This window comes from Pristiophorus japonicus, chromosome 9, assembly GCF_044704955.1.
Source record: "Pristiophorus japonicus isolate sPriJap1 chromosome 9, sPriJap1.hap1, whole genome shotgun sequence".
NCBI lineage: Eukaryota > Metazoa > Chordata > Chondrichthyes > Pristiophoridae > Pristiophorus > Pristiophorus japonicus.
The window spans coordinates 35,123,852-35,151,668 of NC_091985.1; the positions used below are offsets into that span (position 1 = coordinate 35,123,852).

Here is a 27,817-nt window from a genome sequence, read left to right on the forward strand (position 1 = left end):
TTGCAATCTAAATCATGACATAAGCCTTGACAGAACAAAGGAGCACAGGTTCAAATTAGTAAAAAGCAAATTCAGCAGAATCAGGAATCTCTTAATACAAACATTGATAAACACACAGAACAGACTACAGGGTAGGCTAGTAGAGGCAAATCATTAAATAATTGGATGCCATGATGGAAGAAATGGGGAAGAGGAGACAGAGGTGTGAAACTATCAAGTCATTCTAAATGTATAAGCCAAGATGGGCTGACTAGCTTTCCTCATCTGTATCTTACTTGCGAACATCCCCTTCCCACACCCCCATTTTTATATTTAGGCTTTCTCCTCGTCTCCTGTAAACCATTAGAAGCCGACCAGATCCATGAAGACAGGTTCTTCTGCACATAAAGTGTCCTTGCACATAAAGTGTCCTGCATATGCTTTTAAGAGCTTTCTAATTGCAAAATGTTTGCACCTTTTTCAGATATTGGTTTGTAACAAAAAAAAATTGTTCAATTCAGTTATACAGCAGGTCAAATTTTAAAAGCCTGCAATGGTCACTTGCTAAACAATAAGCAAGAGTGTTTATGTCATAACTTTATTTTGCATCTCAACTCAGATGTATAGATGCACCAAATTGATTGAGTACATTTAGCAGGTCACAGCAGATTGCAACCAATTTTAAAAAAATGTTTAAAAAGTGAGTCTCAACAGCCATTAGGTTTCTTATACTTGCAAGTGCCATTAACAGCGAGACATCTGCCTTGACACTCCAGTAAAGTTAAAGTCTCTTTAGTGCCACATTATTACCCTTAAGAACTGTTCAGATCTGCCACGATAAATATAAAAATGATTCCATAGAGAAAATATTGTGCACCATAGTTTATCTCAATTATTAAGCTAGTTGGTTCAGATACACCATTGAAGATGAAACATTTAAGGTCACACAGCAGAATGGAGTACAGACTAAATATTCTCACATAGGATCCAAGACAAATAGGCATTCTCCTGAATTATGCACTTCTGCTCCATCACCCAAGTTAGTTAAGCTTATTCAGTGCTTTTTAAAGTAGTTTTAAACATAAAGGATGAAATCATGCTGTGCAATTTAAATCCAATATATTTGAGGAAAAAAAGTCAAATTGTACTTTTGAATCCAAATCCTAAAAAAAATTGCACTTACCCAGGTAAATAATAAGAATGTTAAAAAGCAGCCAACCACAGATACCTTATTTGCAGTTTATTTTACAAATGCTTATGTTACTAATTTTTGTATACAACAGCCAGAGAGCAGCTAAAAAATCCAAGCAAAAGGCACCCAACTTAAATGAAATTTGAACTCATCTACATAAACTGAACTTTTAAAATGCTTGGAATAAATCTGTTTGCAGGATTGCATTGCCTTAAATAAAGATATCTACAGAATCAATTTCACTTATTAGAATCCCATAAAACTGTATGTTTTAAAAGGTACAATGATCTCAAAACATAATGCTTTAACATTTAAATTTTTCCTTCAGGTTGTTTCAAAATCCAATATGCATTTGACATAAATACACATCCTTGGCCATGTCATTCTTGATGCTTTGGCACAGGGCACTTAGCACTGTTCCACCATCCACTCCCAGTCAAACTGGTCACAGCCTTCTCCTTCAGTCCAGGTTGTTTCCACACAAACCAAAACAGCTTAAAAATATGAATTAGATACAAATGTATGTAGCTTCTTTCTAGTGTTTAAAACTTGAGCTACGCTTTTATAACCACTCGAAGTCTGGAGGGCAGGGAAGAAACCCATTTTTTTCCAGCATGTTGAGTCATTAGCACTTTTCCTCAACAATTTCCTTTCAACAGTCCTTGCCGAACAGAGTCCAAAATGTAAGTACTTCCATTTTCAGAACCCTCGAACCTCAGACACCAGTATATAAGGACAAAAAGTAGATATACAGAAGAAATATTGGATATATCAGAAGAGGTTTCTTTGTTTTGAATTCTTCTCCAACCAGCAGGGAAGCAGCACTGTAAGCAGCCCAGAATACACCAAACAGCTGAAAAACAAGATTCAGCAGTATGATTCATTATCATGTTTGAACATCTCCAATACACTATAGCAGAGGTTTGCATCCTCTATTTCACACACAGCAAATTCCTAGTCTCAAATGGCCTTTCTGGGAAAGACACTGAAGAGGAAAACAGCCCAAACTATTATTCTACAACTCCTGGAGACTGCAGACAGTGCAACAGCATTCAAGGTCTACAGGCCAGTCAGATACTGACTTTTACAGTGCATTCACACTCCACAAGTTCAGCATCGGTGCGTAAATCTGCCTCAAAGAGTGCGACAGTTACAGTATGCACCCTTTAATAGTATAGTGGTATACTTGTGGTCCGGAGGTATTGTTTGCGTATCTGAAGACAAAGCAGACAAGAGAAAAAATGGACAGCAAAATAAGCATAATTAAGGTTAATTAAGTCTTAGGTAATGTTGGCCATGGAAACAGTAAAATGGATCAAGTACTTTGAGGTCTACAACATTTTTTGGTGATGCAATGGCAGCCGCAGATGCAATCAATGACAACACTTTCTTCTCTGAGGGTTGTAAATCTGTGGAATTCGCTGCCTCAGAGAGCTGTGGAAGCTGGGTCATTGAATAAATTTAAGACAGAGAGAGACAGTTTCTTAACCGATAAGGGAATAAGGGGTTATGGGGAGCGGGCAGGGAAATGGACCCGAGTCCATGATCGGATCAGCCATGATCGTATTAAATGGTGGAGCAGGCTCGAGGGGCCGTATGGCTTACTCCTGCTCCTATTTCTTATGTTCTTAGTTATCCATTACGAAAATAAGTGATCAGAATTAAAAAATATCCTTCCAAGGAAAGTTACATTAAAAAAGGTTTCAACCATGCCCTTCTGAAATATATCAGTTTTTCACATACTCCAAAGTGCAGTAAATGAACTGAGATGAATGACCAGTTAAATCATTTTTGGTGGTGTTGGTCGAAGGAGGAATGTTGATCTGAGCACAAGAACTCACTGCTCTTTAAATAGGCAGACCAGGCCTTGGTTTGATTTCTCATCCAAAGATGTAACTTCCCACACCACAGCACACCATCAGTACTAATCAAGTCAAACTGACTCAAAACTTATTCAGGTTTCTAAAAACAGCAGTAATCATTAATGGTTGTCAACCTACTGAATGCTTAAGCAGTTAATTCTAGTAATGGGCTGTATGCTCTCGATGGACCGGATGGATTTAAGGTAGATATTGCTCATCCGATTCATCAAAATTACTGGAGGAAGTATAGAGTAAATGAATGCCACAGGTCAAACTAATAAAAACTAACATGGAAAGTACAGACCACTGTGCCAGTTGAATTCAACATTTTTAAGTAAATGTTTTATAGACTGGAGAGATTCCAAAAATGTCTCTGGTCACTAAAATGGACGTCTGAATTCAAGCTTCAAAGACATTAAGGTATTAAGAAGTATATCACTAGTAAGAAAACATGCAATATGGTCACAATCTAGACACAAATCAAAGCAAAATTTTCCACATCAATCACTGAATTATCTCTTGCAGTAAGGCTGACATTTTCATATACGGATACTCACCTTTATAACTGTAGATAAAAGCTCAAAGGATCGAACAACCAAAAGTACCGGAACAATTACAATCAAAGGGAGTAGAGAATACCCAATCACGCCAAGAACCTGACCATATGCAACCTGTAAATTAGGATAGCCCAGTTACATGTGACATATTTGCTACAATACCAGATTTGTACAAACATTTTCTAGATTTAGCAAAACAGCACACATCATCAATTAAGCAGTACTTACCTCACCACCAAGAACCCGAGCCAATAGGAAGATGGTTAGCGATCCAAATATCCAGATTGTTATAATCCATGAAACAACCTAAACAATTAACAAAATATAAAAAAATTTATATTTTTATTCTGCAAATAATTTTGCTTTCTTGGAAAGAACAGGTAACGAAACAGTTTGACAATAGGCTTCTAAGTAAAGAAATGGCAACACAGCAGATGCTTCGACAAGATGAATTGCAATTTATCTCAATGGGCCATACAATTAAGCACACCAAGCTAGTCACAGCAGAGATTCTCATTGCCACTTTCAAAGTGTAGCTCACAGGTGTACAAATATGGATCTTTCTTATTTATTCTAAGAGATGTGGGCATTGTTGGCAAGGTCAGCATTTATTGCTCATCTCTTGCCCTTGAGAAGGTGGCGTAGGCCTTCTTAAACCACTGCAGTTTGTGTGGTGAAGATGCTGCCACAATGCTGTTTTGTAGTGAGTTGCAGCCGACCTACATTGGCTCGCGGTTAACCAACGCCTTGATTTCAAAATTCTCATCCTTGTTTAAAAATCCTTCCATGGCCTCACTCCCCCCTTCCCCCTTCCTCCCCCCCCCCCCCCAAGATATCTGCACTCCTCAAATTCTGCCCTCTTGAGCATCCCTGATTATAATCACTCAACCTTCGGTGGCAATGCCTTCAGCTGCCTAGACCCCAAGCTCTGGAACTCCCTCCCTAAACTTCTCCGCCTCTCTTTCCTCCTTTAAGACGCTCCTTAAAACCTACCTTTGACCCAGCTTTTGGTCATCTGCTGTATTTGGTCATATGCGGCTCGGTGCAAAATTTCTGTTTTATAATACTCCTGTGAAGTGCCTTAGAGCAGTTTACTACGTTAAAGGCGTTATATAAATACAAGTTGTTGTTGATTTTGACCTAGTGACGATGAAGGAATGACTATATATCCAAGTTAAGATGTTGTGTGATTTGGAAGAGAACTTGGAGGTGATGTTGCTCCCATGCACCTGTTGCTCTCATCTTTCTAGGTAATCGAGGTTGTGGATTTTGGAGGTGCTGCTGAAGCAGCCTTGGCGAGTTGCTGCAATATATCTTGAAAATAGTACACATTGCAGCCATGGTACGCCAGTGATTGAATGGTTGATTCAGTTGAAGTGACGATCAAACGGATTGCTTTGTCCTAGATGGTATTGAGCTTTTTGAGTGTTGCAGCTGTACCCATCCAGGCCCGTGGGGACTCCTGACTTGTGCCTTGTAGATGGTGGAAAAGCTTTGGGAGTCAGGTGGTGAGTCACACACCACAGAATACCTTGTATGGCCAAAAGTTTGAATAGAATCTGAATCAGATCAATAACATTTTGTGCAGCACATCAGGAATAACTTTTAAAAAATTCATTCCTAGGATGTGGGTGTCGCTGGCAAGGCCAGCATTTATTGCCCATCCCTAATTGCCCTTGAGAAGGTGGTGGTGAGCCACCATTTCAGAGGGCAGTTAAGAGTCAATCAAATTGCTGTGTGTCTGTAGTCACATATAGACCAGACTGGGTAAGGATAACAGATTTCCTTCCCTAAAGGACATTAGTGAACCAGATGGGTTTTTATGACAATCCGTAGTTTCATGGTCACTATTATTGACACTAGTTTTTTCATTCCAGATTGATATAATTAACTGAATTTAAATTCTCCAGCTGCTGTGGTTTGATTTGAACTCTGTCCCTGGATAAATAATCGAGACTTCTGGATTATTTGTTCAGTAACATAACCACTATGTCACCCTTTCCCATTATATCTAACTTTTAGTTTGCATCATTGAATGACAGTTGCATTATACTTAAGCAGACCCCACCAACAGTTTATATAGGAAGAGGAGTAGGCCATTCAGCTCCTCAAGCCTGTTCCCCTTTTCAATTATGCCATGGATGATCTATACCTCAACTCCATTTATGCCTTTGCTCCACATCCCTGGATATGCTTACACAGACTGTCAGCTGTAGCTCAGTGGTAGCACTCTCGCCACCGAGTCAGAAGGTTGTGGGATCAAGTCCCACTTCAGGGACTTCATCACAAGGGAATCTAAGCTGACACTCCAGTGCAGCGCTCAGGGAGTAAAGCGCACGGAGTGCTGCACAGTCAGAGGTGTGAGATGTTAAACCGTGGCCCCGTCTGATCTCTCAAGTGGACGTAAAAGATCCCACGGCATCATTTCGAAGAAGAGCAGGGGAGTTATCCCGGTGTACTGGCCAATATTTATGGACATGCTTATTTGCACTGCAAAATGCTCTGATTGGCTCTCCATGATCATATGACCCGATTGGTCCCCTTGGAGGATAAGGCACACCCAGCAATTTCTCTGGAATGTGTAATTAGAGCCGCCCAGCCCAAGTTCTCAGTGATTTTGCAAAGTGTAATTCGAGCCATTCTGACTGCCGTCTCCACACAAGATAGAGCACCCCCATCCCAGCCCAAGGTCCTGCAACATCAAGTTCCTGACCACCCTCAGCCCACGTTCCTGACCAGCCACAGTTCCTGACCGTACTCCTCCCCACCCGCCTTCGATGGGGCACTGTGTGTGGGTCACAGATGGTTAACAGGTTTATTGGATATGGTGAATAGTGACACAAGCACCGAGCTTTGAGAAATCGGGTGGGGTTGGAAGAACGTGACCAGTCTTCTGAGTTCCACCACTTCCCTCCAATCAACCCCACAACCTCTCTCTATTCCACCACCCCCACAGTCGCTCCCTCCCTCTCCTCCCCCCAGTCTCGCCCTCCCTCCCCTCCCCCGAGTCCCTCCCTCACCAGTCCCCCCCCCAGTGCCTCCCTCTCCCCCTAGAGCCTCCCTCTCCCCCTCTCCTCCCCAGTCCCTCCCTCTCCCCCTCTCCTCCCCAGTCCCTCCCTCTCCCCCTCCCATCCAGTCCCTCCCTCTCCCCCCCCCATCCAGTCCCTCCCTCTCCCCCCCCCATCCAGTCCCTCCCTCTCCCCCCCAGTCCCTCCCTCTCCCCCCCAGTGTCTGTCTGTCTGTGTCTCTCTCTCACCCCCGCACCCCCCTGGTCTCTCTTCCCCCCCCACCCCCCTGGTGTCTCTCTCCCCCCACCCCCGCACACCCCTGGTGTCTCTCTCTCTTTCCCCCACCCCGTGTCTCTCTCTTTCCCCCACCGCCGTGTCTCTCTCTCTCTCTCTCTTTCCCCCACCCCCGTGTCTCTCTCTCTCTCTCTCTTTCCCCCACCCCCGTGTCTCTCTCTCTCTCTCTCTTTCCCCCACCCCCGTGTCTCTCTCTCTCTCTTTCTTTCCCCCACCCCGTGTCTCTCTCTCTCTCTTTCCCCCACCCCCGTGTCTCTCTCTCTCTCTCTTTCCCCCACCCCCGTGTCTCTCTCTCTTTCCCCCACCCCCGTGTCTCTCTCTCTTTCCCCCACCCATGTGTGTCTCTCTCTCTCTCTCCCCCACCCCCGTGTCTCTCTCTCTTTCCCCCACCCCCGTGTCTCGCTCTTTCCCCCACCCCCGTGTCTCGCTCTTTCCCCCACCCCCGTGTCTCGCTCTCTTTCCCCCACCCCCGTGTCTCGCTCTCTTTCCCCCACCCCCGTGTCTCGCTCTCTTTCCCCCACCCCCGTGTCTCGCTCTCTTTCCCCCACCCCCGTGTCTCGCTCTCTTTCCCCCACCCCCGTGTCTCGCTCTCTTTCCCCCACCCCCGTGTCTCGCTCTCTTTCCCCCACCCCCGTGTCTCTCTCTCTTTCCCCCACCCCCGTGTCTCGCTCTCTTTCCCCACCCCCGTGTCTCGCTCTCTCTCTCTCTCTTTCCCCCACCCCCGTGTCTCTCTCTCTCTCTCTCTCTCTCTTTCCCCCACCCCCGTGTCTCTCTCTCTCTCTCTCTCTCTCTTTCCCCCACCCCCGTGTCTCTCTCTCTCTCTCTCTTTCTTTCTTTCCCCCACCCCCGTCTCTCTCTCTCTCTCTTTCCCCCACCCCGTGTCTCTCTCTTTCCCCCACCCCCGTGTCTCTCTCTCTCTCTTTCCCCCACCCCCGTGTCTCTCTCTCTCTTTCCCCCACCCCCGTGTCTCTCTCTCTCTTTCCCCCACCCCCGTGTCTCTCTCTCTCTTTCCCCCACCCCCGTGTCTCTCTCTCTCTTTCCCCCACCCCCGTGTCTCTCTCTCTCTTTCCCCCACCCCCGTGTCTCTCTCTCTCTTTCCCCCACCCCCGTGTCTCTCTCTCTCTTTCCCCCACCCCCGTGTCTCTCTCTTTCTCCCACCCCCGTGTCTCTCTCTTTCTCCCACCCCCGTGTCTCTCTCTTTCTCCCACCCCCGTGTCTCTCTCTTTCTCCCACCCCCGTGTCTCTCTCTTTCTCCCACCCCCGTGTCTCTCTCTTTCTCCCACCCCCGTGTTTCTCTCTCTCTCTCTCTCTCTCTTTCCCCCACCCCCGTGTCCCTCTCTCTCTCTCTTTCCCCCACCCCCGTGTCCCCCTCTCTCTCTCTTTCCCCCACCCCCGTGTCCCCCTCTCTCTCTCTTTCCCCCACCCCCGTGTCCCTCTCTCTCTTTCCCCCACCCCCGTGTCCCTCTCTCTCTTTCCCCCACCCCCGTGTCCCTCTCTCTCTCTTTCCCCCACCCCCGTGTCCCTCTCTCTCTCTTTCCCCCACCCCCATGTCCCTCTCTCTCTTTCCCCCACCCCCATGTCCCTCTCTCTCTTTCCCCCACCCCGTGTCCCTCTCTCTCTCTTTCCCCCACCCCGTGTCCCTCTCTCTCTCTTTCCCCCACCCCCGTGTCTCTCTCTCTCTCTCTCTCTTTCCCCCACCCCGTGTCCCTCTCTCTCTCTTTTCCCCACCCCCGTGTCTCTCTCTCTCTTTTCCCCACCCCCGTGTCTCTCTCTCTCTTTCCCCCACCCCCGTGTCTCTCTCTCTCTTTCCCCCACCCCCGTGTCTCTCTCTCTCTCTTTCCCCCACCCCCGTGTCTCTCTCTCTTTTTCCCCCACCCCCTTGTCTCTCTCTCTCTTTCCCCCACCCCCGTGTCTCTCTCTCTTTCCCCCACCCCCGTGTCTCTCTCTCTCTTTCCCCACCCCCGTGTCTCTCTCTCTTTCCCCCACCCCCGTGTCTCTCTCTCTCTTTCCCCCACCCCCGTGTCTCTCTCTCTCTTTCCCCCACCCCCGTGTCTCTCTCTCTCTTTCCCCCACCCCCGTGTCTCTCTCTCTCTTTCCCCCACCCCCGTCCCTCTCTCTTTCCCCCTCCCCCCGTGTCCCTCTCTCTCCCCCACCCCCGTTTCTCTCTCTCTCTTTCCCCCACCCCCGTGTCTCTCTCTCTCTTTCCCCCACCCCCGTGTCTCTCTCTCTCTCTCTCTCTCTTTCCCCCACCCCGTGTCCGTCTCTCTCTCACTTTCCCCCACCCCGTGTCCGTCTCTCTCTCACTCTTTTCCCCCACCCCGTGTCCGTCTCTCTCTCACTCTCTTCCCCCACCCCGTGTCCGTCTCTCTCTCACTCTCTTCCCCCACCACCGTGTCACTCTCTCTTTCCCCTACCCCCGTGTCACTCTCTCTTTCCCCTACCCCCGTGTCACTCTCTCTTTCCCCTACCCCCGTGTCATTCTCTCTTTCCCCTACTCCCGTGTCACTCTCTCTTTCCCCTACCCCCGTGTCACTCTCTCTTTCCCCCACCCCCGTGTCTCTCTCTCTCTTTCCCCACCCTGTGTCCGTCTCTCTCTCACTCTCTTCCCCCACCCCGTCTCTCTCTCACTCTCTTCCCCCACCCCCGTCTCTCTCACTCTCTTCCCCCACCCCCGTGTCACTCTCACTCTCTTCCCCCACCCCCGTGTCACTCTCTCTTTCCCCCACCCCCGTGTCACTCTCTCTTCCCCCCCGTATCTCTCTCCTCCCCCACCGTATCTCTCTCCTCCCCCACCCCCGTGTCTCTCTCTCTCTCTCTCTTTCCCCCACCCCCGTGTCTCTCTCTTTCCCCCACCCCCGTGTCTCTCTCTCTTTCCCCCACCCGTCCCTCTCTCTCTCTCTCTCTCTCTTCCCCCCTCCCCTCTCTCTCTTTCTCCCCGTCCCTCTCTCTCTTCCCCTCCCCCCGTCCCTCTCTCTTTCCCCCTCCCCCCGTGTCCCTCTCTCTCCCCCACCCCCGTGTCTCTCTCTCTCTCTCTTTCCCCCACCCCCGTGTCTCTCTCTCTCTCTCTCTTTCCCCCACCCCGTGTCCGTCTCTCTCTCACTTTCCCCCACCCCGTGTCCGTCTCTCTCTCACTCTCTTCCCCCACCACCGTGTCACTCTCTCTTTCCCCTACCCCCGTGTCACTCTCTCTTTCCCCTACCCCCGTGTCACTCTCTCTTTCCCCTACCCCCGTGTCACTCTCTCTTTCCCCTACCCCCGTGTCACTCTCTCTTTCCCCTACCCCCGTGTCACTCTCTCTTTCCCCTACCCCCGTGTCACTCTCTCTTTCCCCTACCCCCGTGTCACTCTCTCTTTCCCCCACCCCCGTGTCACTCTCTCTTTCCCCCACCCCCGTGTCACTCTCTCTTTCCCCCACCCCCGTGTCTCTCTCTCTCTCTTTCCCCCACCCCGTGTCCCTCTCTCTCTCTTTCCCCCACCCCGTGTCCGTCTCTCTCTCACTCTCTTCCCCCACCCCCGTCTCTCTCTCACTCTCTTCCCCCACCCCCGTGTCACTCTCTCTTTCCCCTACCCCCGTGTCACTCTCTCTTTCCCCCACCCCCGTGTCACTCTCTCTTCCCCCCCGTATCTCTCTCCTCCTCCCCCACCGTATCCCTCTCCTCCCCCACCCCCGTGTCTCTCTCTCTCTCTCTCTTTCCCCCACCCCCGTGTCTCTCTCTTTCCCCCACCCCCGTGTCTCTCTCTCTTTCCCCCACCCCCGTCTCTCTCTCTTTCCCCCACCCCCGTCTCTCTCTCTTTCCCCCACCCCCGTCTCTCTCTCTTTCCCCCACCCCCGTCTCTCTCTCCCCCTCCCCCCCCGTCCCTCTCTCTCTCCCCCCTCCCCCCCGTCCCTCGCTCTCTCCCCCCTCCCCCCCCGTCCCTCGCTCTCTCCCCCCTCCCCCCCCGTCCCTCTCTCTCTCCCCCCTCCCCTCTCTCTCTTTCTCTTTCTCCCCCGTCCCTCTCTCTCTTCCCCTCCCCCCGTCCCTCTCTCTCTCCCCCTTCCCCCGTGTCCCTCTCTCTCCCCCACCCCCCTCTCTCCCCCTCCCCCCCCGTCCCTCTCTCTCTCCCCCTCCCCCCGTGTCCCTCTCTCTTTCCCCCACCCCCGTGTCTCTCTCTCTTTCCCCCACCCCCGTGTCTCTCTCTCTTTCCCCCACCCCGTGTCTCTCTCTCTTTCCCCCACCCCCGTGTCTCTCTCTCTTTCCCCCACCCCCGTGTCTCTCTCTCTTTCCCCCACCCCCGTGTGTGTCTCTCTCTTTCCCCCACCCCCGTGTGTCTCTCTCTCTTTCCCCCACCCCCGTGTGTCTCTCTCTCTTTCCCCCACCCCCGTGTGTCTCTCTCTCTTTCCCCCACCCCCGTGTGTCTCTCTCTCTCTTTCCCCCACCCCAGTGTGTCTCTCTCTTTCCCCCACCCCAGTGTCTCTCTCTCTCTCTTTCCCCCACCCCCGTGTCTCTCTCTCTCTTTCCCCCACCCCCGTGTCTCTCTCTCTCTTTCCCCCACCCCCGTGTCTCTCTCTCTCTTTCCCCCACCCCCGTGTCTCTCTCTCTCTTTCCCCCACCCCCGTGTCTCTCTCTCTCTTTCCCCCACCCCCGTGTCTCTCTCACTCTCTTCCCCCACCCCCGTGTCTCTCTCTCTCTTTCCCTCACCCCCGTGTCTCTCTCTCTCTTTCCCCCACCCCCGTGTCTCTCTCTCTCTTTCCCCCACCCCGTGTCCGTCTCTCTCTCACTCTCTTCCCCCACCCCCGTCTCTCTCTCACTCTCTTCCCCCACCCCGTCTCTCTCTCACTCTCTTCCCCCACCCCGTCTCTCTCTCACTCTCTTCCCCCACCCCCGTGTCACTCTCTCTTTCCCCTACCCCCGTGTCACTCTCTCTTTCCCCCACCCCCGTGTCACTCTCTCTTCCCCCCCCGTATCTCTCTCCTCCTCCCCCCCCCGTATCTCTCTCCTCCCCCACCGTATCCCTCTCCTCCCCCACCGTATCCCTCTCCTCCCCCACCCCCGTGTCTCTCTCTCTTTCCCCCACCCCAGTGTCTCTCTCTCTTTCCCCCACCCCCGTGTCTCTCTCTCTTTCCCCCACCCCCGTGTCTCTCTCTCTTTCCCCCACCCCCGTGTCTCTCTCTTTCCCCCACCCCCGTGTCTCTCTCTCTTTCCCCCACCCCCGTGTCTCTCTCTCTTTCCCCCACCCCCGTGTCTCTCTCTCTTTCCCCCACCCCCGTCTCTCTCTCCCCCTCCCCCCCCGTCCCTCTCTCTCTCCCCCCTCCCCTCTCTTTCTCTTCCGTCCCTCTCTCTCTTCCCCTCCCCCCGTCCCTCTCTCTCTCCCCCTCCCCCCGTGTCCCTCTCTCTCCCCCACCCCCGTGTCTCTCTCTCTTCCCCACCCCCGTCTCTCTCTCTCTTCCCCACCCCCGTCTCTCTCTCTCTCCCCCTCCCCTCTCTCTCTCCCCCCCTCCCCTCTCTCTCTCCCCCCCGTCCCCCTCTCTCTTTTCCCCTCCCCCCGTCCCTCTCTCTCTCCCCCTCCCCCCGTGTCCCTCTCTCTCTCCCCCTCCCCCCGTGTGTCTCTCTCTCCCCCACCCCCGTGTCTCTCTCTCTCCCCCACCCCCGTGTCTCTCTCTCTCCCCCACCCCCGTGTCTCTCTCTCCCCCACCCCCGTGTCTCTCTCTCTCCCCCACCCCCGTGTCTCTCTCTCCCCCACCCCCGTGTCTCTCTCTCCCCCACCCCCGTGTCTCTCTCTCCCCCACCCCCGTGTCTCTCTCTCCCCCACCCCCGTGTCTCTCTCTCTCCCCCACCCCCGTGTCTCTCTCTCTCCCCCACCCCCGTGTCTCTCTCTCTCCCCCACCCCCGTGTCTCTCTCTCTCTCCCCCACCCCCGTGTCTCTCTCTCTTTCCCCCACCCCCGTGTCTCTCTCTCTTTCCCCCACCCCCGTGTCTCTCTCTTTCTCCCACCCCCGTGTCTCTCTCTTTCTCCCACCCCCGTGTCTCTCTCTTTCCCCCACCCCCGTGTGTCTCTCTCTCTTTCCCCCACCCCCGTGTGTCTCTCTCTCTTTCCCCCACCCCCGTGTGTCTCTCTCTCTTTCCCCCACCCCAGTGTGTCTCTCTTTCCCCCACCCCAGTGTCTCTCTCTCTCTCTTTCCCCCACCCCCGTGTCTCTCTCTCTTTCCCCCACCCCCGTGTCTCTCTCTCTCTTTCCCCCACCCCCGTGTCTCTCTCTCTCTTTCCCCCACCCCCGTGTCTCTCTCTCTCTTTCCCCCACCCCCGTGTCTCTCTCTCTCTTTCCCCCACCCCCGTGTCTCTCTCTCTCTTTCCCCCACCCCCGTGTCTCTCTCTCTCTTTCCCCCACCCCCGTGTCTCTCTCTCTCTATTTCCCCCACCCCCGTGTCTCTCTCTCTCTCTTTCCCCCACCCCGTGTCTCTCTCTCTCTCTTTCCCCCACCCCCGTGTCTCTCTCTCTCTTTCCCCCACCCCCGTGTCTCTCTCTCTCTTTCCCCCACCCCCGTGTCTCTCTCTCTCTTTCCCCCACCCCCGTGTCCTCTCTCTCTTTCCCCACCCCCGTGTCTCTCTCTCTCTTTCCCCACCCCCGTGGTCTCTCTCTCTCTTTCCCCCACCCCCGTGTCTCTCTCTCTCTTTCCCCCACCCCCGTGTCTCTCTCTCTCTCTTCCCCCACCCCCGTGTCTCTCTCTCTCTTTCCCCCACCCCCGTGTCTCTCTCTCTCTCTTTCCCCCACCCACGTGTCTCTCTCTCTCTTTCCCCACCCCCGTGTCTCTCTCTTTCCCCCCACCCCCGTGTCTCTCTCTCTTTCCCCCCACCCCCGTGTCTCTCTCTCTTTCCCCCACCCCCGTGTCTCTCTCTCTTTCCCCCACCCCCGTGTCTCTCTCTCTTTCCCCCACCCCCGTGTCTCTCTCTCTTTCCCCCACCCCCGTGTCTCTCTCTCTTTCCCCCACCCCCGTGTCTCTCCCTCTTTCCCCACCCCCGTGTCTCTCTCTCTTTCCCCACCCCCGTGTCTCTCTCTCTTTCCCCCACCCCCGTGTCTCTCTCTCTCTCTTCCCCCACCCCGTGTCTGTCTCTCCCTCTCTCTCACACTCACTTTCCCCACCCCCGTCTCTCTCTCTCTTTCCCCCACCCCCGTCTCTCTCGCTCCCTCTTCCCCTCCCCCGTCCCTCTCTCTCTCTCTCTCTCTCCCCCCGTCCCTCTCTCTCTCCCGTCCCTCTCTCTCCCCGTCCCTCTCTCTCAACCTCCCCCGTCTCTCTCTCACCCGCCCCCCGTCCCTCTCTCACCCTCCCCCCGTCCCTCTCCCTCTCCGACACCCCCGCGCGTATCGCTCCCCCTCCCCGCGTATCTCTCCTCCTCCCCCCGTATCTCTCTCCTCCCCCCCCCGCGTATCTCTCTCCTCTCCCCCCCCTCCAATCTCTCCTCCTCTTCCCCCCCCCTCCAATCTCTCTCCTCTTCCCCCCCCTCCAATCTCTCTCCTCTCTTTTCCCCCCCCCCAATCTCTCTCCTCTCTTTTCCCCCCCCCCAATCTCTCTCCTCTCTTTTCCCCCCCCCCAATCTCTCTCCTCTCTTTCCCCCCCCCAATCTCTCTCCTCTCTTTCCCCCCCCCCCCAATCTCTCTCCTCTCTTTCCCCCCCCCACCCAATCTCTCTCCTCTCTCTTTCCCCCCCCCAATCTCTCTCCTCTCTCTTTCCCCCCCCCAATCTCTCTCCTCTCTCTTCCACCCCCCCATCTCTCTCTCCACCACCCCCCCATCTCTCTCTCCTCCACCCCCCCCATCTCTCTCTCCTCCACCCCCCCCATCTCTCTCTCCTCCACCCCCCCATCTCTCTCTCCTCCACCCCCCCATCTCTCTCTCCTCCACCCCCCCCATCTCTCTCTCCACCACCCCCCCATCTCTCTCTCCACCACCCCCCCATCTCTCTCTCCACCACCCCCCCCATCTCTCTCTCCACCACCCCCCCATCTCTCTCTCCACCACCCCCCATCTCTCTCTCCACCACCCACCCCCCCAATCTCTCTCCTCTCTCCTCCCCCACCACCCCCCCAATCTCTCTCCTCTCTCTCTCCCCCCCAATCTCTCTCCCACCCCCCCAATCTCTCTCCTCTCTCGCCCCTCCCCCCAATCTCTCTCCTCTCTTTCCCCCCCCCCCCCCAATCTCTCTCCTCTCTTCCCCCCCCCCCCAATCTCTCTCCTCTCTTCCCCCCCCCAATCTCTCTCCTCTCTTCCCCCCCCCCCAATCTCTCTCCTCTCTTCCCCCCCCCCCCAATCTCTCTCCTCTCTTCCCCCCCCCCAATCTCTTTCCTCTCTTCCCCCCCCCCCAATCTCTTTCCTCTCTCTTCCCCCCCCCCCCCCCAATCTCTTTCCTCTCTCTTCCCCCCCCCCCCCCCAATCTCTTTCCTCTCTCTTCCCCCCCCCCAATCTCTCTCCTCTCTCTTCCCCCCCCCAATCTCTCTCCTCTCTCTTCCCCCCCCCCAATCTCTCTCCTCTCTCTTCCCCCCCCCCCAATCTCTCTCCTCTCTCTTCCCCCCCCCCCCCAATCTCTCTCCTCTCTCTTCCCCCCCCCCCCCCAATCTCTCTCCTCTCTCTTCCCCCCCCCCAATCTCTCTCCTCTCTCTTCCCCCCCCCCCAATCTCTCTCCTCTCTCTTCCCCCCCCCCCAATCTCTCTCCTCTCTCTTCCCCCCCCCCCCAATCTCTCTCCTCTCTTCCCCCCCCCCCAATTTCTCTTCCCCACCCCCCCCCCAAATCTCTCTTCTCACCTCCGTCCCTCCACCCCCCCGACTCCCAGTCTCTCTCTCTCTCTCTCCAACTTCCGATGTTTTCTCTCCCACAGAAGGCCGCGAAAATGTTAGTGTACATAATTACAGCGATATTCTCGGCAAAAGCCCTGAAGATAATCCGTAGCTAGACACACATGACATAGCTCCACGCGTCACAACTCACGCCAAATGTGCGGCACAACTCACACCAAATGCCCGACTTCCGGTGCCGGGTTCGAGGAGTCTGCGCATGTGCAGGACGGGGGCAAAGTCCAGGGCGTGCAGGCGCAGAAGAACGCTCGAAAAACTAGTGCAAATAATCACTGAATATTTATCCCTCAATCAACATAACAAAAAGATTATTTGGTCATTATCACATTGCTGTTTATGGGAACTTGCTTGTGTGAAAATTGGCTGCCACGTTTCCCACATTACAACAGTGACTAAACTTTAAAAAGTATTTCATTGGCTGTAAAGCATTTTGAGACATCCGGTGGTCGTGAAAGGCGCTATAAAAATGCAAGTCAGTCTTTCTTTTACTTAAATTTCAATTCATCCAGCATCCACAGCTTTTTTTTTGGGGGGGGGTGGGGAGCGGAAGAGTTCCAGATTTCCACTTCTTTTGCTGTGAAAAAGTGCTTACACTTTTAAATGACCTAGCTCCAATTTTAAGGTAATGCCCCCTTGTTTTGGATTTCCCCACCACAGGAAAAACTTTATCTGTATCTACATTATCTAACCCCTTTTCTAATTTGCTGGTGTATCCTCAATTCTTGAAAATCAAGGGTCATTACTTTCCACCAAATGGAGGAAAAATACTAGATAATGCACTTTTAGACTTATAGTCAACATGATTCTTATCTGTTACTCCATCGCCAATGCACTTACTCGGAATTGTCCATATAGAGAGATCATTGAAAAGAATAGAACCACAGCCAGTGGCCCCCAGAAGTCAGGATTATCTCTCACGACCTGTCTATTAAATCCCAGCGATGGCATTGGCATCAAGACACATCGGATTTTGTAGTAAATATCCTTTAGATCAATGTCCAACTCCTCCCTACAGCATTGAGAGAAAAGATTTTAAATTTCATAATAGAAATGACAGTTCATGTGTGAAACATTATGCTAAATATATCTGCCGCATATCAGTCTGTAACGGGACCGTGAACATCGATTCCAATGCCACTAAGAAACAGGCTAGAAGGTGCATTACACCCCTCTGGTGCAACCACAGAAGAGCAGTGAAGAACAAATTATCACCGAAACCAATGCTTCAGTTGGTTACAGCAGCACGCAAGTGAGCCTTACTCATCAGAAGGTTCCCAGGTTCAATTGCCAGCCTGTGTTGCTCTCAGCCAGGGCGACAGCAAGATCACAACAAAGGTGCATGTGTAAACATCAAATGTAGGCAAAAGATCAAAGTACGGCAGCAAATAAAGCCATACTCCAGAGTCAAGGCCTTCAGCAGAGGAAGAGGGTGAAAACTGGGAAAATAGCAAAGCTAGGGAGGTTTGTCATTAAGTATTTACTTACAGGGCTACCATCTAATGTAGCAGTGAACATATAGAGTTCTATCTCCAAATGGATAAGGTCACTGATTATCACTGAAAATTCAGTTTAACACCAAGTACATCTGTAATTGTCAACTAAAACTGGATTTCAATCAGCCACCAATTCCCTTAAAAAAAATAAAACGGCATGCATAATCAGTGTTGTAAAATTCGAAGCAGAATTTTTTTACATTGCTTTAAATGTTGCTGTTACTTTAATCATTTGTTCAGTTTATTAGCCACGTTCTTTTAATTGTGCTGCTATCCTCAGGGAACTGAGGGGGAAATAATCTACGCAGTTGACATTATTAACACTATTTTAGAGCTTTAAAAAATTCAAGCTGAGTTAAGAAATTTCAGAATATAAGAGGCGGCATTTAAAATCTGGATCTCAAGCAGCCTCCAGCTTTGAGATACTGTAGTTGTATTCTGCTTTAGTTACTAATGGATTTACAGAAAGCAGGCTTACCAAACATTCCCCAACTTGCATTAAATGCATTGCGGTTTTCAATGCAGGATCATATACTCAAGTACCCGGAACAATGACGCATTGACTTTGACAGCCTACTGCAATACACATGACTAGGACGTAGGTCAAGCAATATGAAAGTTATTCTGTTGATACATGCCAGAACTTCAGAGAATCTCCACTGGAAGCCCAAGCAAAGCTGATCTGGTTAGACAGAGGTCCTGCTAATGCTCCTCCTCCCAGCCACCCCCTCTGAACAAAACCAAGAACTGTAACTGAATGGTTACACATGGGACAGGTGTAAGGGAGAGTGCAAAAGCTGAAGAGGTCACCACCTCACTACAGCCTCTTACACACAAAGATAGAGTGGCTTCCTGAAGCCAGGCTCATGTGTGATATACACAATGAAGTGCTGAACTACAATCTAAATCACACACGCCAAACTATTAAACTAGTGTTAGATATTTGGAAGTCAAAAAAAATTCAGTGCATTAAATACAGTCCCATTTTCTCCCCCATGTATGACATGTGACAAGTCTACATTGTGCGCCTAATTTCTATTTTGACCTGCTGTAGAATTTTCAGAAGTCCATTTCAATATTGTGGGCATTCAGCCAGATAAGCACACAAATGGAGGGCACTCACGGATAATAAGTGATGCTAATATTTGGATTGAACCTAATATTGCACTAAGTTAGCAAGTTCCTGTTTCAACACAAATGGGTGCTCAATCACAACAGGTTTATTGATGCAATTTTTAAAAATTAATTCTCAGAATGTGAGAATCACTGGCATGGCCAGCATTTATTACCCATTGCTAGTTGCCCTTGAGAAGGTGGCGGTGGGTGGTCTTCTCAAACCGCTGCAATCTATGTGGTGATGGTGCTCCCAAAATGAAGGTTTTGTTAATATCCAGATTGAAATATTTATTGCACAAATACACTTGTTAAACATGCACCTCCAAAAAAGGAAATTAATTAACAGACATACAGGAGTGGTTTTGTGTCCTCGGGATCTTCTTCCTCCACTTCCAGAAGCCATCCATATCCCCTTTTCCTGAGGAATGCAGTTGCTGATGCATCTTTTGTAGAATCAGTATCCATATTCAGTTTAACCTCTGGGGAGTCCATAGAACCACTGAGCTCTACATAAAGATTAAAAATTAAACAGAAAATGTCAAAATAGCTAGAATTGATTAAGAAGTCCATGGCATTTAAATTCTATATAAACTATGTGACCATATTTAACGTAAAATATTACAGAGAATAAGCTCATTTGTTTATTGATCTTGGTCAGGATGCAGATGTAATCTTGCTAGGTTACTTTAGATAGATTATTGAAAATCTGCTCATTTCCTATCCTATTTATGTAAATTTTGACTTTGCCTGCATATCTGACAAGACAAACCAGATTAACCAATAATTATTATAACTACTTGCATTTAAATTTCAACACAGATAAATGTGAGATATTACATTTTGGTAGGAAGAATAATGAGGTTATTACTTGGAGAATGAGGGTCTAGGTGGGGTAGAGGAACAAAGGGACCTCAGAGTACAAATACACCAATCACTAAATGTTACATCACAGGTTAGCAAGGCCATAAAAAAAGCAAACTAAGCACTAGGGTTTATTTCTAGAGGGATAGAATTGAAAAGTAGGGAAGTTATGCTAAACCTGTATCAAACCATGGTTAGACCACACTTAGAGCACTGCATGCAGTTCTGGTCTCTATTATAAAAAGGATATAGAGGCACTAGAAAGGGTGCAGAGAAGATTTACAAGGATGATACAAGAAATAAGGGTATAAATATCAGGAAAGGATGAACAGGCTGGGTCTCTTTTCTCTTGAAAAAAGGCAGCTGAGAGGTGACCTAATAGAGATCTTTAAAATGATGAAAGGTTTTGATAGAGTGGAGAGAGAGAGAGAGAGAGAGAGAGAGGAGAGAGAGAGAGAGAGAGAGAGTTTCCACTTGTGGGGAAGAACATAACTAGAGGCCATCAATATAAGGTAGTCACCAAGAAATCCAAGAAGAAATTCAACAACAACTTGTATTTATATAGTGCCTTTAACATAGTGAAACACCCCAAGAGGAGTATTAGAAGATAAAAATCTTTTGACACCGAGCCACATAATGAGAAATTAGGACAGGTGATCAAAAGCTTGGTTAAAGAGGTAGGTTTTAAGGAGCGTCGTGAAGAAGGAAACAGAGATAAAGAGGTGGAGAGGTTTAGGGAGGGAATTCCAGCACTTGGGGCCTAGGCAACAGAAGGCACAGTCACCAATGGTTGAGCGATTATAATCAGGGATGCTCAAGAGGGCAGAATTAGAGGAGCGCAGACATCTCGGGGGGTGGAGGAGATTACAGGGACGATACCATGGAGGGATTTGAAAACAAGGATGAGAATTTTGAAATCGAGGCCTTGCTTAACCGGGAGAGCACAGGGGTGATGGGTGAGTGGGACTTGGTGACAGTCAGGACACGGGCAGCCGAGTTTTGGATCACCTCTAGTTTACGTAGGGTAGAATGTGGGAGGCCAGGCAGGAGTGTGTTGGAATAGTCAGGTCTAGAGGTAACAAAGGCATGGATGAGGGTTTCAGCAGTGAATGAGGTGATGCAAGGGTGGGGACGGACAATGTTACGGAGGTGGAAATAGGCGGTCTTAGTTCAGGGTCAAAAATGACACCAAGGTTGTGAACAGTCTGGTTCAGCCTCAGACAGAAGTTGGGGAGAGGGGTGGAATCAGTGACGGGAACCAAAAACAATGGCTTCGGTCTTCCCAATATTCAATAGGAGAAAATTTTTGCTCATCCAGAACTGGATGTCGGACAAGCAGTCTGACAATTTAGAGACCGAGGAGGTCGAGAGAAGTGGTATTGAGGTAGAGCTCGTGTCATCAGCGTACATGTGGAAACTGACGCTGTGTTTTCGGATGATGTCGCCATGGGGCAACATTAAGAAACTTCTTTACCCAAAGAATGGTGAGAATGTGGAACTCGCTACCACAGGACGTGTTTGAAGCGAATACTAAAGGGAGGCTAGATAAGCAGATGAGGGCGAAGGGAACAGAGGGTTATGGTGATAGATTTAGATGAGGAAAGATGGGAGGAGACTCGAGTAGAGCATAAACGGCGGCATGGTTGGGCTGAATGGCCTGTTTCTATGCTGTATATCCCATGCAATCATATGTAAATGGCGTCCTTAATGTAGTAGAACATTACAAAGCGCTTCACAGGAGCGTAATCAGACAAAATTTGACAAAGGAGATATTGGAACAGGTGACTAAAAGCTTGGTAAAAGAGGTAGATTTTAACCAGCATCTTAAAGGAGAGACTGTTGTGGAGGCTGAGAGATGTAAGAAGGAAATTCCAGAGCTTAGGGCTAGACGACTGAAGGCATGGCGACCAAACATGCGGCAAAGGAAGTGGGGGATGTACAACAGGCCAGAGTTGTCGCCAACGTACATGTGGAACATGACATCATGTTTTCGGATGATGTTGCTAAAGGACAGCATGTAGATGAGAAACAGGAGGGGGCAGAGGATAGATCCTTAGAATATTCTAGAGATAATGGTGTGGGGACAGGAAGAGAAGCTACTCCAGTTCTGAGTACCGTTGGGGGCGATGGTGACTCAGGGGAGTGCAGCCAGAGCCAAGTCCACGGTACCACGGGTGGCTCAGCTGCACGGAGGGGGAGGAAGAAGAATGCAAGAGCTATAGTGGTAGGAGATTCAATAGTCAGGGGAGCAGACAGGCGTTTCTACGGCCGCAGACGTGACTCCAGGATGATATGTTACCTCCCTGGTGCCAAGGTCAAGGATGTCACCGAGCAGCTGCAGGGCATTCTAAGGGGAGGGGGGGAAGAGAGAGAGAGAGAAAGAGGGTGAACAGCCAGAGATCGTGGTCCACATCGGTACCAATGACATAGGACGGAAGAGGGATGAGGTCCTGTAGGCAGAGTTTAGGGAGCTAGGAGAGAGGTTAAAAAGCAGAACCTCAAAAAGGTAGTAATCTCCGGATTACTCCCAGTGCCACGAGCTAGTGAGCACAGAAATAGGAGAATAGAGCAGATGAATACACGGCTGGAGAGATGGTGCAGGTGGGAGGGCTTTAATTTCCTGAGGCATTGGGACCACTTCTGGGGGAGGTGGGACCTGTACAAGCTGGACAGGTTGCACCTCAACAGAGCCGGGACAAATATCCTCGTAAACTAGCACAAAATATATAAACAGAAAGCAAAAGTTTCTATAGGTATATAAAAAGGAAAAGAATGGCTAAAGTAATTGTTGGTCCCTTAGAGGACGAGACCAGGGAACTAGTAATGGTGAACATGGAGATGGCAGAAACTCTGAACAAATATTTTGTATCAGTCTTTACGGTAGAGGACGCTAACAATATTCCAACAGTGGATAGTCAAGGGGGGGGCAGGGGGGGAAACAATCACAATCACTAAGGAGGTGGTACTCAGTAAGATAATGGGACTAAAGGCGGATAAATCCCCTGGACCTGATGGCTTGCATCCTAGGTTCTTAAGAGAAGTAGTGGCAGGGATGGTGGATGCATTGATTGTAATTTACTAAAATTCCCTGGATTCTGGGGAGGTCCCAGCAGATTGGAAAAATGCAAATGTAATGCCCCTATTTAAAAAAGGAGGCAGCCATAAAGCAGGAAACTATAGACCAGTTAGCCTAACATCTGTGGTTGGGAAAATGTTGGAGTCCATTATTAAAAAAGCAGTAGCAGCAAAATTCGGTCAGGCAGAGTCAGTATGGATTTATGAAGGGGAAGTCATGTTTGACAAATTTGCTGGAGTTCTTTGAGGATGTAACAAACAGGGTGGATAAAGGGGAACCAGTGGATGTGGTGTATTTGGACTTCCAGGAGGCATTTGACAAGGTGCCACATAAAAGGTTGCTGCTCAAGATAAGGGTTCACGGGATTGGGGGTAATATATTAGCATGGATAGAGGATTGGCTAACTAACAGAAAACAGAGAGTTGGGATAAATGGTTCATTCTCTGGTTGGCAACCAGTAACATGATGGGGTGCCACAGGGATCAGTGCTGGGACCCTAACTATTTACAATCTTTAACGACTTGGAAGAAGGGACTGAGTGTAACGTAGCCAAGTTTGCTGATGATACAAAGATGGGAGGAAAAGCAATGTGTGAGGAGGACACAAAAAATCTGAAAAAGGACATAGACTGGCTAAGTGAGTGGGCAAAAATTTGGCAGATGGAGTATAATGTTGGAAAGTGTGAGGTCATGCATTTTGGCAGGAAAAAATCAAAGAGCAAGTTATTATTTAAATGGAGAAAGATTGCAAAGTGCCGCAGTACAGCAGGACCTGGGGGTACTTGTGCATGAAACACAAAAGGATAGTATGCAGATACAGCAAGTGATCAGGAAGGCCAATGGTATCTTGGCCTTTATTGCAAAGGGGATGGAGTATAAAAGCAGGGAAATCTTGCTACAGCTATACAAGGTATTGGTGAGACCACACCTGGAATACTGCGTGCAGTTTTGGTTTCCATGTTTACGAAAGGATATACTTGCTTTGGAGGCAGTTCAGAGAAGGTTCACTAAGTTGATTCCGGGGATGAGGGGGTTGCCTTATGAGGAAAGGATGAGTAGGTTGGGCCTCTACTCATTGGAGTTCAGAAGAATGATCTTATCGAAACACAAGATTATGAGGGGGCTTGATAAGGTGGATGCAGAGAGGATGTTTCCACTGATAGGGGAGACTAGAACTAGAGGGCATGATCTTAGAATAAGGGCCACCCATTTAAAACAGAGATAAGGAGGCATTTCTTCTCTCTGAGGGTTGTAAATCTGTGGAATTTGCTGCCTCGGAGAGCTGTGGAAGCTGGGACATTGAATAAATTTAAGACAGAAATAGACAGTTTCTTCAGCGATAAGGGGTTATTGGGGGGGGAGTGGAGCTGAGTCAATGATCAGATCAGCCATGATCTTATTGAATGGCGGAGCAGGCTCGAGGGGCCGTATGGCCTACTCCTGCTCCTATTTCTTATGTTCTTATGTTAAGATTCTCTGGCTACGAATGGATAGGCAAAAGTGGAAACAGGTGTGGACTGTCCACTCAGCTGGGCAACAGAGGAGGCGCGTTGGAGGAGGATGGTGTGGTTAACCGTGTCAAAGGTTGCACACAGATCAAGAATGCTGAGGAGGGAAAGTGAACCATGGTTGTTTGTGACTTTGATTAGGGCTGTTTCTGTGCTGTAAGGACAGAACTGACACTGCAATTCTTTTGATAGAATCCATCATTTATAGCTTTTAAACAAGCAAGCAGTACACAGAATCTAACGAAGTCTACATTGAGCATTCTACAATTCCACAAAATGATGCGATATGAAAGTAATGAACACTGCTCTATATTAAGGATATCAAATTGTTCATGTTAGCAAGTGTGCTTCATTCTAAACCTTGATTCCAAAGGATAATTCTCGACAGATAGTTCTTTGGACGTCTCCAGAACTAACGTTGTGAAGATAGGAAGAGATGCGCTTTGGAAGCTGCTTAATTTTGCTTCCCCTTTACTTCCAAAGCATTTATATTCGTTTCCTCCTTTATTACAAATTCAGTAAATATTACTCCATCATAAAGTAGCGTTGCCAGATATTCTACAGGCACACAGCATATATACACAGCAGAACCTGAAACAACTAGATGAAGAGAAATTTAGCCTTAATGATTTAAAAAAGAAACAATTACAATTTGCACTGCAGCAGGCATAATGCAGCATGAATCTGCCATTGCATCACTTTAGTGAACATTTGAGATGGCTATCTCAAGTACATTAATTCAGCACTTCAGCGATTTTAGAAATTCAGTAAAGCATAATGGAAAGCATGGGTAATTTTTACAGTAGCACCCTAGGGTCTATTCTCACCACCCCCCCCCAAAAAAAAACAGGATGTCAGTAAAGTTTATATCAGTAGATGTGTAAAATGTTTCTACGATCCCACTCAAACTGTGAAAAATGCTCATCAGTACAATTTTAGATTGTGTCCTTCAAAATGTGTCTGTAGAGCATTTTGAGCTACAACACTCAAGATGATTCTAACTGGAGACATAAATGACATTATCTGTGAATGTGACAATGATGCACTCTCTCTTCTCATTCTTTTCTATCTCTCCGCAGCCTTTGACATCGTTGAGCACATCATCCTCTTCCAACACCTTTCATCTGTTATCTAACTGAGTGGGACTGCCCTCACCTAGTTCCACTCTTATTTATCCAATTGTAACCAGGACATCTCCAGCAATGGCTTCCTATCTTCACACCGTCACTTCAGGAGACGTCCAAAGAACTATCCATGACCCCTTCATCTTCCTCATCTACATCTACATGCAACCCCATGGTGATATCATCCACAGACACAGGATCAGGTTCCACATGTACACAGATGACACCCAGCTGTACCTCCACCAAATCTCCCACCACTCCAAAGTCTCTGTTGTCAGCCTGCTTACATGACATCAAGTCCTGAATGAGTCACAATTTCCTCCAGTCAAAATATAAAGACCAAAGCTTAGGCCCCCACCACAAACCCTGCACCCGTGTCACTGATACCATTCTCCTCCCTGGCCATTGTCTTAGGTCAAGTGAAACTGTTTGTAACCTTGATACAACAGCTTCTATTCCTGCCCCAGCATTGTTACCTCTGTATCCTTGGCCACCTCCTATTTCTCATCTGCATGTTGCTCCTTGGCGACATCATCTGAAAACACAGCGTCAGTTTCCACATGTACGCTGATGACATCCAGCTCTCCCTCAATACCATTTCTATCAATCCCTCCTCAGTCTCTAAATTGTCAGACTGCTTGTCTGACGTCTAGTTCTGAATGAACAGAAATGTTCTCTAACTGAATATTGGGAAATCCAAAGCCATTGTTTTCGGTCCCCGACACAAACTCCGTTCCCATGCCACTGATTCCATCCCTCTCCCCAACTTCTGTGAGGCTGAACCAGACTGTTCGCAACCTTGGTGTCATATATGACCCCAAAATGAGCTTTCGACCACACATCCACAGCATAACTATGACCATCTATTTCCACCTCCGTAAAATCACCCGTCTCCACCCTTGCCTCAGCTCATCCGCTGCTGAAGCCCTCATCCATGCCTTTGTTACCTCCTGACTTGATTATTCCAATGCACACCTGGTTGGCCTCCCACATTCTACCCTATGTAAACTAGAGATGATCCAAAACTCGGCTGCCCGTGTCCTAACTCGCACCAAGTCCCGCTCTGCTTGCTGACCTACATTGGCTTCTGGTTAAGCAATGCCGATTTCATAATTCTCATCCTTACTTTCAAATCCCTCCATGGCCTCACCCCTCCCTATCTCTAATCTCTTCCCACCCCCACCGAGATGTCTGTGCTCCTCTAATTCTGCCCTCTTGAGCATCCCTGATTATAATCGCTCAACCATTGGTGGCCGTGCCTTCTGTTGCCTAGGCCCCATGCTCTGGAACGCCCTGCCTAAACCCCTCAGCCTCTCTTTCCTCCTTCAAGATGCCCCTTAAAACATACCTCTTTGACCAAGCTTTTGGTCACCTGCGCTAATTTCTACTTATGTGACTCAGTCAATTTTTAAAATCTCAATACTCCTGTGAAGCCCTTTGGGACATTTCACTACACTAAAGGTGCTATATCAATACAAGTTGTTGATGTCCTATTTGAACCTGAGCTAAGCGTCTGACCCTACATCTTCTCTATCACAAAGATCGCCTACTTCCACATCCATAACATTGTGCCCTTCAACCCATCTGCTGCTAAAATCCTCACTCATGTCTTTTTCAGACTCCACTATTCTAATGCTCTCCTGACCGGTCTCCCATTCACCATGAACTTCAGCTCATCCAAAACTCCACTGCCCATAATACTGTGCTTGGTGACTCACATTGGCTACCGGTACCTAAACGTCCAAAATTTAAAATTCTCATCCTTGTGTTAACATTCCTTCATGGTGTCATCCCTCCCCATCTTTACAATCTTCTCCAGCCCTACAATCCTTCTCCAACTCTGGCCTCAGACACATTACTCCCTTTGCCCCTACATTGGCAGGTATGCTTTCAGCCTCTCCACTTCTTTCTCCTCCTTTAAGACCCTCCTTAAAACACACCTCTTTCACCAAACTGTTAATCACTTGTCCCAATATATAGTCTTCTTTGGCTCGGCATCCATTTTTGTCTGATTACACTTTTGTGAAGTACCTTAGGACCTTTTCCTACGTTAAAAGGAGATATATAAATGAAAATTGTTGTTGAATTGTCAGTGAATGCTGTAGCATTGGAGGGAGCAATTCGTGATGTTACCACCCAACATAAAATGCATTGAGTAACATTAAAGCAGAACATCAGAAAAGTGGTGGAATCTGAGTGAAGTAGTGAGTCAGAGATTTGGTGACCCGGCTCAAATCCTGCATAGGCTAATAGGATGAAAGTCTTGTCTGTCTAGTGGCATCACAGTCCTGTGGGAAATGGGTTTGGACCATCTCGATTGAGTGGTCATGGGCCTGCAGCACAAAACCGTGCCTAATTTAGTTCCAATTGAGAGCGCACAGAATCCAAACACTAGAACAGAAAAAAAGGGCAACTTTCCCAAATGGTTTTAAGGCACCATTTTCTTTACCCCGCCCGGAGTGCAGCGTCGGGCTCGGTCTACCCCGCCCAGATTGCCAACTGCCCACCCCGGTGCCGACATCATATCCACAACAAACACAAACTTTGGGCCTACCTTCCCCGCCCGCCGAGGAGACGAAAGTGAAGTCGCCGTTGTTGGGGGCGAAATGCTGGCGCGGCGGGCCGCTGCCGTGCGAGCTCATGGCGCCGGCTCGGCTGCCGCGGAGTGTGTCGCCCGGGGCCCCTGGACTCGAGAGCCCGCGCGAGCTTGCGCCGTTGGCTGGGCTGAGCTGAGCTTCGCTTCGCTTCGCTTCGGTTCGGCTCGACCGCCTAGCTGACTCAATGACGGCCACTCTGGCTCCCGAGACGTCGCTGGGAGGACCCTTCCAGAATCCGCCGTCACAGCACGGGCGCGCGACGCTTGCCGGGAAAACCCTCGGCGAGGGGAGAGGAGGGGCGGAGCCAGGTAGCGCGGCGGGAGGACC

General features: G+C 49.7%; 1 protein-coding gene across 1 annotated transcript; it reads right to left on the reverse strand.

Annotated features, from left to right (window-relative positions):
* Window positions 1-846: 846 nt before the first annotated feature.
* Window positions 847-27,756, reverse strand: yipf4 (Yip1 domain family, member 4). Its single transcript, XM_070889265.1, has 6 exons — window positions 27,448-27,756; window positions 18,678-18,831; window positions 16,554-16,725; window positions 3,819-3,896; window positions 3,591-3,704; window positions 847-2,024 (listed from the first exon to the last, which is right to left on the reverse strand). The coding sequence occupies exons 1-6, from the start codon at window positions 27,533-27,535 to the stop codon at window positions 1,887-1,889; spliced, it is 744 nt and encodes a 247-aa protein (XP_070745366.1). The 5' UTR covers window positions 27,536-27,756; the 3' UTR covers window positions 847-1,886.
* Window positions 27,757-27,817: the final 61 nt, after the last annotated feature.